Genomic DNA, 11,934 nt, shown 5'->3' with positions numbered 1-11,934 from the left:
AGCATTTTGGGGCTAAGTGGCCGTTTTGAGCCAGCATGGACTTGAAGGCAGGGACAAAACCTTCCCATTGCAAATGCATACAATTTCCAAGCGCCATCTGGTTCTACAGATCAGGGCAAGAAAGCTACCAGAGAAGCGCTTAAAGCCAATATTGTATTGAAACAATGGAAGGCGGTGCACTGCCACATCGGAGGCGCATTCCAAGGCTGAGGGGAGAAATACGAGACACCTTCACCTATCAGATTCTCATATACAGAGTGTGGATTGTTTGTGTGTATGTATGTGTTGGCGTGATAGGGGAGGGTGAAGTTTTGAAGAGGCTACCTCTCCACCCCTCACCGTAAATATTTAAAGGACAGATGACTGAAGGCAGAGCAGTTTCGAGAGAGCGGACGTCAGGCAGATCTACCAGAAATGGTCAGGATGGAATTCTGGGTCAAGGTGAGTGACGGTGCCCTTGCCAAAGGGCGGCAGATGATCGGGGAGGATGGTTTCTGCCTTTTATCTCATTGTCCTCTCTTTCCCACAGGTTTGTCTGCTTATCCTCAGCACCTCGATGTCCACCAAGGTGGTGAATTCACAGCACGATAAAAGGGACGTCAGTCATCATGGCAAGGTATGGAGATAATTACAGATGCCCGAGATTAGGGGAAACAGGAAGGGTGTAGAGGGACGGTTAGGGGGGAGCTTCACTCTGTGTCTGACCCCGGGAGTGTGTGATGGGACGTGTGGAGTGAGCTTCACTCTGTGTCTGAACCCGGAAGTGTGTGATGGGACGGTGTGGAGGGAGCTTCACACTGTCTGACCTCGGGTGTGTGATGGGATGGTGTAGAGGGAGATTCACTCTATGTCTGACCCCGAGAGTGTGTGATGGGACTGTGTGGAGGGAGCTTCACTCTGTGTCTGACCCTGGGAGTGTGTGATGGGACGGTGTGGAGGGAGCTTCGCTCTGTGTCTGACCCCGGGAGTGTGTGATGGAATGGTGTAGAGGGAGATTCACTCCATGTCTGACCCAGGGAGTGTGTGATGGGACGGTGTGAAGGGAGCTACACTCTGTGTCTGACCCCGGGAGTGTGTGAAGGGACGGTGTGGAGGGAGCTACACTCTGTGTCTGACCCCGGGAGTGTGTGATGGGACGGTGTGGAGGGAGCTTCACTCTGTGTCTGACCCCGGGAGTGTGTGATGGGACGGTGTGGAGGGAGCTTCACTCTGTGTCTGACCCCGGGAGTGTGTGATGGGACGGTATGGAGGGAGGTTCACTCTGTGTTTGACCCCGGGAGTGTGTGATGGGACGGTGTGGAGGGAGCTTCACTCTGTGTCTGACTCCGGGAGTGTGTGATGGGACGGTATGGAGGGAGGTTCACTCTGTGTTTGACCCCGGGAGTGTGTGATGGAATGGTGTAGAGGGAGATTCACTCCATGTCTGACCCCGGGAGTGTGTGATGTTACGTTATGGAGGGATCTTCACTCTGTGGCTGACCCCGGGAGTGCGTGTTGGGACGGTATGGAGGGAGCTTCTCTCTGTGTCTGACCCCGAGAGTTTGTGTTGGGACGGTGTGGAGGGAGTTTCACTCTGTGTCTGACCCCGGGAGTGTGTGATGGGACGTGTGGGGTGAGCTTCACTCTGTGTCTGACCCCGGGAGTGTGTGATGGGACGGTGTGGAGGGAGCTTCACTCTGTGTCTGACCCCGGAGTGTGTGTTGGGACGGTGTGGAGGGATCTTCACTTTGTGTCTGACCCCGGGAGTGTGTGTTGGGACGGTGTGGAGGGAGTTTCACTTTGTGTCTGACCCCGGGAGTGTGTGATGGGACGGAGTGGAGGGAGCTTCGCTCTGTGTCTGACCCCGGGAGTGTGTGATGGGATGGTGTAGAGGGAGATTCACTCCATGTCTGACCCCGGGAGTGTGTGATGGGACAGTGTGGAGGGAGCATCTCTCTGTGTCTGAGCCCGGGAGTGTGTGTTGGGCCGGTGTGGAGGGAGCTTCACTCTGTGTCTGACCCCGGGAGTGTGTGATGGGACATGTGGAGTGAGCTTCACTCTGTGTCTGACCCCGGGAGTGTGTGATGGGACGGTGTGGAGGGAGCTTCACACTGTCTGACCTCGAGTGTGTGATGGGACGGTGTGCAGGGGGGTTCGTTCTGTGTTTGACTCTGGAAGTGTGTGCTGGGACGGTGCAGAAGGAGCATCACTCTGTGTCTGACCCCGGAAGTGTGTGATGGGACGGTGTGGAGGGGGTTTCACTCTGTGTCTGATCCCGGGAATGTGTGATGGGACGATGTGGAGGGGGCTTCACTCTGTGTCTGACCCCGGGAGTGTGTGTTGGGACGGTGTGGAGGGAGCTTCACTCTGTGTCTGACCCTGGGAGTGTGTGATGGAAAGGTGTAGAGGGAGATTCACTCCATGTCTGACCCCGGGAGTGTGTGTTGGGAGTGTGTGTTGGGACTGTGTGGAGGGAGCTGCACTTTGTGTCTGACTCCGGGACTGTGTGATGGGACGGTTTGGAGGGAGCTTCACTGTGTGTCTGAGCCCGGGAGTGTGTGTTGGGACGGTGTGGAGAGAGCTTCACTCTGTGTCTGACCCCGGGAGTGTGTGATGGGACGGTGTGGAGGGAGTGTCACTCTGTGTCTGACCCCGGGAGTGTGTGATGGGACGGTGTGGAGGGAGTTTCTCTCTGTGTCTGAGCCCGGGAGTGTGTGTTGGGACTGTGTGGAGGGAGCTTCACATTGTGTCTGACCCCGGGAGTGTGTGATGGGACGGTATGGAGGGAGCTTCACTCTGTGTCTGACCCCGGGAGTGTGTGTTGGGACGGTGTGGAGGGATCTTCACTTTGTGTCTGACCCCGGGAGTATGTGTTGGGACGGTGTGGAGGGAGCTTCAGTTTGTGTCTGACCCCGGGAATGTGTGATGGGACGGAGTGGAGGGAGCTTCGCTCTGTGTCTGACCCCGGGAGTGTGTGATGGAATGGTGTAGAGGGAGATTTACTCCATGTCTGACCCCGGGAGTGTGTGATGGGACGGTGTGGAGGGAGTTTCTCTCTGTGTCTGAGCCCGGGAGTGTGTGTTGGGACTGTGTGGAGGGAGCTTCATTCTGTGTCTGACCCCGGGAGTGTGTGATGGGACGGTGTGGAGGGAGTGTCACTCTGTGTCTGACCCCGGGAGTGTGTGATGGGACGGTGTGGAGGGAGTTTCTCTCTGTGTCTGAGCCCGGGAGTGTGTGTTGGGACTGTGTGGAGGGAGCTTCACTTTGTGTCTGACCCCGGGAGTGTGTGATGGGACGGTATGGAGGGAGCTTCGCTCTGTGTCTGACCCCGGGAGTGTGTTATGGAATGGTGTAGAGGGAGATTCACTCTATGTCTGACCCCGAGAGCGTGTGATGGGTCGGTGTGGAGGGAGCTGCACTTTGTGTCTGACTCCGGGACTGTGTGATGGGACGGTTTGGAGCGAGCTTCACTGTGTGTCTGAGCCCGGGAGTGTGTGTTGGGACGGTGTGGAGAGAGCTTCACTCTGTGTCTGACCCCGGGAGTGTGTGATGGGACAGGGTGGAGGGAGCTTCACTCTGTGTCTGACCCCGGGAGTGTGTGATGGGACGGTGTGGAGGGAGTGTCACTCTGTGTCTGACCCCGGGAGTGTGTGATGGGACGGTGTGGAGGGAGTTTCTCTCTGTGTCTGAGCCCGGGAGTGTGTGTTGGGACTGTGTGGAGGGAGCTTCATTCTGTGTCTGACCCCGGGAGTGTGTGATGGGACGGTGTGGAGGGAGTGTCACTCTGTGTCTGACCCCGGGAGTGTGTGATGGGACGGTGTGGAGGGAGTTTCTCTCTGTGTCTGAGCCCGGGAGTGTGTGTTGGGACGGTGTGGAGGGATCTTCACTTTGTGTCTGACCCCGGGAGTATGTGTTGGGACGGTGTGGAGGGAGCTTCAGTTTGTGTCTGACCCCGGGAATGTGTGATGGGACGGAGTGGAGGGAGCTTCGCTCTGTGTTTGACCCCGGGAGTGTGTGATGGAATGGTGTAGAGGGAGATTCACTCCATGTCTGACCCCGGGAGTGTGTGATGGAACGGTGTGGAGGGAGCATCTCTCTGTGTCTGAGCCCAGGAGTGTGTGTTGGGACGGTGTGGAGGGAGATTCACTCCATGTCTGACCCCGGGAGTGTGTGATGGGACGGTGTGGAGGGAGCTTCTCTCTGTGTCTGACCCCGGAGTGTGTGTTGGGACGGTGTGGAGGGATCTTCACTTTGTGTCTTACCCCGGGAGTGTGTGTTGGGACGGTGTGGAGGGAGCTTCCCTTTGTGTCTGACCCCGGGTGTGTGTGATGGGACGGTATGGAGGGAGCTTCTCTCTGTGTCTGACCCCGGGAGTGTGTGTTGGGATGGTGTAGAGGGAGATTCACTCCATGTCTGACCCCGGGAGTGTGTGATGTTACGTTATGGAGGGATCTTCACTCTGTGGCTGACCCCGGGAGTGCGTGTTGGGACGGTATGGAGGGAGCTTCTCTCTGTGTCTGACCCCGAGAGTTTGTGTTGGGACGGTGTGGAGGGAGTTTCACTCTGTGTCTGACCCCGGGAGTGTGTGATGGGACGGCGTGGAGGGAACTTCACACTGTCTGACCTCGGGTGTGTGATGGGACGGTTTGGAGGGAACTTCACTCTGTGTCCGACCCCGGGAGTGTGTGATGTGACGGAGTGGAGCGAGCTTCGCTCTGTGTCTGACCCCGGGAGTGTGTTATGGAATGGTGTAGAGGGAGATTCACTCTATGTCTGACCCCGAGAGCGTGTGATGGGACGGTGTGGAGGGAGCTTCACTCTGTGTCTGACCCTGGGAGTGTGTGATGGGACGGAGTGGAGGGAGCTTCGCTCTGTGTCTGACCCCGGGAGTGTGTGATGGAATGGTGTAGAGGGAGATTCACTCCATGTCTGACCCCGGGAGTTTGTGATGGGACGGTGTGGAGGGAGCATCTCTCTGTGTCTGAGCCCGGGAGTGTGTGTTGGGACGGTGTGGAGGGAGATTCACTCCATGTCTGACCCCGGGAGTGTGTGATGGGACGGTGTGGAGGGAGCTTCTCTCTGTGTCTGACCCCGGAGTGTGTGTTGGGACGGTGTGGAGGGATCTTCACTTTGTGTCTGACCCCGGGAGTGTGTGTTGGGACGGTGTGGAGGGAGCTTCACTTTGTGTCTGAGCCCGGGAGTGTACGATGGGACGGTGTGGAGGGAGCATCTCTCTGTGTCTGAGCCCGGGAGTGTGTGTTGGGACGGTGTGGAGGGAGATTCACTCCATGTCTGACCCCGGGAGTGTGTGATGGGACGGTGTGGAGGGAGCTTCTCTCTGTGTCTGACCCCGGAGTGTGTGTTGGGACGGTGTGGAGGGATCTTCACTTTGTGTCTGACCCCGGGAGTGTGTGTTGGGACGGTGTGGAGGGAGCTTCACTTTGTGTCTGAGCCCGGGAGTGTGTGATGGGACGGAGTGGAGGGAGCTTCGCTCTGTGTCTGACCCCGGGAGTGTGTGATGGGACGGTGTGGAGGGAGCATCTCTCTGTGTCTGAGCCCGGGAGTGTACGATGGGACGGTGTAGAGGGAGCTTCGCCCTGTGTCTGACCCCGGGAATGTGCGATGAGACGGTGCGGAGGGAGCGTCACTCAGTGTTTGACGCTGTTTTACCGTAGTGACCTTCCTCTGATAGATTCTGAGTTGAACCCACACAACATCGCTGCATGATACCCCCACCCGAATGATATCATCTCTAAACAGCGCTGTTGCATCGTCTTATCGTAAAGCAACATCTCTTTTTTGCTTACCTACACTGCTGTCACACCTGATCTCTGAGTATTGAACGGCCAGTCCCACCTTTCTCCTATTCAGTTTCTGTGCTACCGAAGCAGCCTGCTCTCCGGAGTACCGATGATGAGTTTGTTGACGTTTCCTGTTAATCGTCGGGTAATGAAATAAATGCAGTTTCATTGAGTGTCTCTTTCCCTCCCCTTACTCTCTTCCGGACATCCCTGGTGCTGGATCCTGATATATTTGAACCAAAGTTTTTTTTTAGAAGTCATGAAAACGGTAGAAAACTTATTGCTTCACGATTGTTTTATTCATGGAACGCAGGAATTTTGAAAACGGGCAGTGGCCGAGGTCCACTGAGTGTGAGGACAAAGAGCTAACATGGCGCGCTGCACGGAAAAGCTATTTTTCTGCCCACAGATAAAGAAATCCCATTCAACCTTGCAGATAAGAGTTAACCAATGAGAAAGCAGGCATTCCGGTAATGGAGTTCCAAGAGTAGTTTCAGAAATTATACGAATATAACCACTGGGGGTTCATGTTAAACTGTTACAAGCAGAAAAGAAATAATTAAAATACAGGGAGATAATTATTTGCAAAACTACAAAGAAAATAACAATTAAACAGAATAATGTAGGAATTTAGCAGTCAAATCCGACACAGATTACTGAGTTCACTCTCGCTGGCTACTACGTTATCTCCCGAGTTGTCCTGATTGAAAGATATAAAATTATTAAGGGGTTGGACGCGCTAGAGGCAGGAAACATGTTCCCGATGTTGGGGGAGTGCAGAACCAGAGGGCACAGTTTAAGAATAAGGGGTAGGCCATTTAGAACGGAGTTATGGGAAAACTTTTTCACCCAGAGAGTTGTGGATCTACGGAATGCTCTGCCTCAGAAGGTAGTGGAGGCCAATTCTCAGGATGCTTTCAAGAAAGAGTTAGATTGAGCTCTTAAAGATAGCGGAGTCAAGGGATATGGGGAGAAGGCAGGAACGGGGTACTGATTGTGGATGATCAGCCATGATCACAGTGAACGGCGGTGCTGGATTGAAGGCCGAATGGTCTATTCCTGCACCTATTGCCTATTATCTATTGTTCAGAGACCCGCTGTCAATCTAGCTTAAACCTGCTTCTCCCCCTCCTGCCCTGTATATTACTGGCAAATTTTCCTACAATACCATCGGTGCGCATCTGTCTCAAGTAATCCACGTCCCTGTTGTACAGGTCGCCCTCGTCCCAGAAGAGATCCCAATGACGTAAGAAACCGTACCCCTGTTCCTTGCATCAGCACCTCAGCCGTACGTCAATCTGACCGATCCTTCTGATTCGGAATTTTCAAGAGATCACTTCTCTTGAGGCCTGACGCTTATCGTCTAACCTAACTCCTCATACTCTTCTGGTAGGATCCCATCCCGTATTCTTCCTGTCTAAATTGTAGTAATGTGCAAAATGACATTTGTTCGCCCTGCCCCTCCAGAATGTTCCGCAACCACTCAGTCATCTTTGACCCTGGCACTTGCAAAGCAACTACGTGTCTTTTTGGGACCACTGCATCTCCTCTCTGTCTCCCGTCTACCGAGCGAGCTCGGCTTTCTGTTTGACCCCGAGGGTTTGTGATGGGACGGTGCAGAGAAAACCTTACTTTGTGTCTGAACCCCGGGAGTTTGTGATGGGACTCTGTGCTGAGGGCACGTGACTCTGTGCCTGACCCCTTTAGTGTTCGAAGGGATAGCGCAAAGGGAGCTTCACTCCGTTTCTGACCTCAGGTGAGAGTGATGGGATGGTGTAGAGGGGGTTGATGCGAGGGTTTAGATGGAGCTTCACTCTCTCTGACATCGGGAGTGTATGATGGGCTATCCTGGCGGGAGCAACGTTCTATGAGTAGAACCAATGGAACTGATGACTCTCCTGCTGTCTCTGCAGTATCCGGAGGACTTGGAGACCCGTGTCACTGCGCTGGAACATCACCTGGAGGATCGTAAGTGTGGTTTGGACACTACCTTCTTCGGGCTACTGCTGAGGAAACTGTCGACATCTTTACCTTGCACGGTGTTCCATGTTTCTAGGGTACTATTTAATATCAGAGAATGCATGCAGTATACAACGTGAAATTCTTACTCTCCCCAGACATCCACGAAACAAAGGGAAAACCCAAAAGAATGAATGACAGAAAAAGTTAGATCCCAAGCTCTCTTTCACTAAATACCCTCCCCCCCCACGCACAAGCAGCAGCAAAACATCAACCTTCCACTCCCCCTCCCCAAATTGGCTGAAAACAATAATGCAGGGGTTTGTACCTTTTTATGCCATGGACCCTTACCATTAATCAAGGGGGCCGTGGACCCCGCCTTGGGAAGCCCTGCTCTGGAGCTGTTGTGCGTGAAAATCCCAGGAGATCAGCAGCTTTAGTTAACTACATTTAGGCCGCACCGGGATTTCTGCGTTCAGGTTTGATTACCCCATTACGGTGGCATCACGGGTAGATATAACTGTAAAGGGAAGTTCTGCACATCAGCCTTTATAACTGTTGGGATAATACATTGAAGCTGTACAAGCTGTGGGCGAGGCCTAATCTGGAATAATGTGTGTAGGTCGGGTGGAAATATATTAGTACGATTGGAAGAAAGCAGAGACGGTTTACAAGGATGTTTCCAGGAAGGATGGAGCCGAATTATAGGGAAAGGTTGAACAGATTAGGACTTTATTCCCTAGAGTGTAGGAGAATGAGGGGAGATTTGAAAACATGTGGAGCCTAGAGCCAATCAAACATTTTCCACCGAGGTTAAATGAGGTCGTGGGTTAAGGGCCAAAGGTGAAATAGTTGAGGGGAACCCCTTCTTCACTCCGAGGATGGTACGAGTATGGAACCAGCTGCCAGTAGAAGTGATGGACGCAGACTCGATTTTAACATTTAAGCGAAGTTTGGGTAAGTGCTTCTATGGGAGGGAAAGGTCCGGTTGCAAGTGGTGGGACTCGGCTGGATAACATTTTGACACAGACTAGACGGGCCGAAGCGCCTGTTTCTGCTCTGTAGTTCTCCATGACTCTGACACTAGGATGGATGTGGATGCTTCCGAGAACGTGCAAAAGACAATAGACAGTATGCTCCCTGGTTTACGGTGTACGATCTATCAGGAGAGATTGGAGAAACTTGGGCTGCGTTCACTGGAGCGACGGGGGCACAGGCAGACCTGTTATGAACATAAAAAAAAATGTTGAGGCATAGGCACGGTAGGAAGTCTTTTCCCAAGGTAAGGGAAGACCTTGAGAGGTTTATGCTATTGTACCATAGATAGCTATTATTCCTTCAGCGGGGTCTAAATGTTTAACACCAGAAGACATTCATTGAAGGTCCAGAGGCAGAGAAAATGCAAAGGAGCTGTGTGCGAAGCAGGTTATATGCAGTGTGCCTGGTACCTAGGATGGGCTCCCAGGGGCAGCTGTGATATGACAGAAGCATTTAACGGGCTCTTGGAAATATAGGACCATAAGACCTTAAGATATCGGAGAGGAATTAGGCCACTTAGCTCATTGAGTCTTCTCCGCCATTCGGTCACAGCTGACCTATTATTTCTCTCAGCCCCAATCCCCGCCTTCTTCCCATAACATTTGACGTCCTGACCAAACAATAAACTATCAACTTCTGCTCTAAATATGCTCAATGACTTGGGCTCCACTGCCGTCCGCGGCAATGTATGTACATTACCGTGCAAATACCTTCAGCACCCTTGCTATATGCACACATTTGCAGGGTACTGTACACTGAGTTTATTTCCTCTCGGTAGGTGACCAGATCTGCACATAGTCCACCAAATTAAACCTCGCCAACGTCTTAAAAAACTTCAACTTTACATCCCAAATCCTGTAGTCAATACTTTGATGTATGAAGACCTATGTGCAAGGGCTCCCATTCCAACTCTCTATCTCACACGCCGCTGTGACGGGGTGACCCGAAATGAACGCGATATTCCAGATGTGGTATAACCAGACTTGCTTAAAGCTGCAGTATAACTTTGCGAGTTTTGAACTCAATGACTTGACTAATAAAGGTAAGCAAGCTGTATACAGCCAGTGGCCACTTTATTAGGTACACCAGTGTACGTGATAATTAATGCAAATTTCTAATGTTAATAGATTTCTAATCTCTAATAATAATTTCTAATAGTAATCGACAGGTTACTATCGATGCAATGCTCCTCAGACAGGATGAAGAGGTCAATACTCCCCAATGCCATTAGGCTTTACAATTCAACCGCCAGGACTTAAGAACTTTTTAAAAGCTATTATTAATGCTTTTTGAGATAGTGATTTAGATGCATATCATATTTTTTACTGAGTTAAGTATTGTATGTAATTAGTTTTGATACAACAAGTGTATGGGACATTGGAAAAAAAAGTTGAATTCCCCCATGGGGATGAATAAAGTATCTATCTATCTATCTATCATCTATCTATCTATCTAATGAGCCAATCACGTGTCACCAACACAATCCATAAAGGCATGTGGACAAGGCCAAGAGGTTCAGTTGTTGTTCAGACCAAACTCCAGAATGTGGAGGAAATGTGATCTAAGTGACTTTGACCGTGGAATGATTGTTTGCAGAAACATGAGAGTGGATCTGATTGAAACATATTAAGGGATTAGACACGCTGGAGGCAGGAAGCATGTTCCCGCTGACGGGTGAGTCCAGAACCAGAGGCCACAGTTTAAGAATAAGCGGTAGGCCATTTAGAACAGAGATGCGGAAAAACTTTTTCACCCAGAGAGTGGTGGGTATGTGGAATGCTCTGCCCCAGAAGGCAGTGGAGGCCAAGTCTCTGGATGCTTTCAAGAGAGAGTTAGATAGAGCTCTTATAGATAGCGGGGTCAAGAGATATGGGGAGAGGGAAGGAACTGGGTACTGATTGTGTATGATCAGCCATGATCACAGTGAATGGCGGTGCTGGCTAGAATGACCGAATGGCCTACCCCTGCACTTACTGTCTATTGTCTATTGTGCCAGACCGGGTGGCTGGAATATCTCAGAAACTGTAGATCTCCTGCGATTTTCACACACACACACCAATCTCTGGCGTACCGACCCTGTGCTGTATTGGTGTCCGTACGATCATAGTATGCTCGATCCATAAATCAATAACAAACCACTGACCAGTTGTAGAGGTTCCACCGAGCTGCATTTGATCCTAACTTTCTGCCCTCTCTGCCCACTAGAAGAGAGCCATGATCAGCTCCACGCCGTTGTCTTCGCCGCCATTCGCGGGCCCACGAGCAGCCCACCGAATACAGGGGCCACTATCGTCTTCGACCAGGTGCAGCTGAACCGAGAGGGAGGCTATGACCCCGACACCGGGATCTTCACCTGCCCCGAAGACGGCATTTACTTCTTCGCCTTTTCCTTCCTGCCGGGGCAGGACGCGGGCGACACCACCGTGGCCTTGGTGAAAAACGACAACGTCCACGAGCGCCTCTACAGCAGTCTCCCGCTCGGCGCCACTCAGCTGTCTGAGCGTAGCTGCCTCTTACGGCTGGAGAAGGGAGATCGGGTGTGGGTGATCCTGGAACAAGGCTCCGTGATGATGCATCAGGCCTCCTTGTCATTCCAGGGGTACCGCATCTCCACTTAAGCCCCGCCTTCATTTGGTAGCACTCCCCCTCTCTCCCCCTGTTCCAACCGTCTCCTTCCAGTTTTTGGGATCCTTGCAGCCATCGTCTTCTACCTCCTGGAACATGAGCTTGTAAACCTTTCTCCTGTCTCTACCATTCGCCTGTGTTGCCAATAAAGTACCCTGCTTAGCATTCAATCCTTGTCTCAGTTTCTGTTCTGGAGTCCAGGGTTTGGGGCAGTTGGGAGAGTTTCATTTATTAGAAGAAACAGGGCGAAACAGGTGCACGTGAAGGCCAGGAGCTACACATGGTTATCAGAGGCTGTTTGAGGCGCACACTGGGAGCACGTACGAGGTACTGGGAGCTTTCCCATTACCTAGCTTGGTTATGACGACCTTAATGAACCAATTAGATGGCGTATTGAGTTTAAGACTGAAGAGGTCATGACAGGAGGTCAAATATGGATTGACCAAAGTCAAAAATCAAATAATCGCAACCAATGTAATCCCTGGAATGAAAAGGGTTAATGTAAGAGGAGCATTTCATGGCTCCAGGAAAG

General features: G+C 51.9%; 1 protein-coding gene across 2 annotated transcripts; it reads left to right on the top strand.

Moving 5' to 3' along the window:
• Positions 1 to 340: 340 nt before the first annotated feature.
• Positions 341 to 11,572, top strand: LOC140715593 (complement C1q tumor necrosis factor-related protein 3-like). 2 transcript variants are annotated; one of them, XM_073027959.1, is made up of 4 exons: positions 341 to 441; positions 530 to 616; positions 7,694 to 7,748; positions 10,986 to 11,572. In XM_073027959.1, the coding sequence occupies exons 1-4, from the start codon at positions 415 to 417 to the stop codon at positions 11,393 to 11,395; spliced, it is 579 nt and encodes a 192-aa protein (XP_072884060.1). In that variant the 5' UTR covers positions 341 to 414; the 3' UTR covers positions 11,396 to 11,572. The 2 variants fall into 2 exon arrangements, with proteins under 2 accessions (XP_072884060.1, XP_072884058.1); XM_073027957.1 differs by having other exon boundaries at positions 10,983 to 11,572.
• The last annotated feature ends 362 nt before the right edge of the window (positions 11,573 to 11,934 follow it).

Source organism: Hemitrygon akajei, chromosome 24 (assembly GCF_048418815.1).
Source record: "Hemitrygon akajei chromosome 24, sHemAka1.3, whole genome shotgun sequence".
Taxonomy (NCBI): domain Eukaryota; kingdom Metazoa; phylum Chordata; class Chondrichthyes; order Myliobatiformes; family Dasyatidae; genus Hemitrygon; species Hemitrygon akajei.
This window is presented reverse-complemented; position numbering and strand designations above follow the sequence as displayed.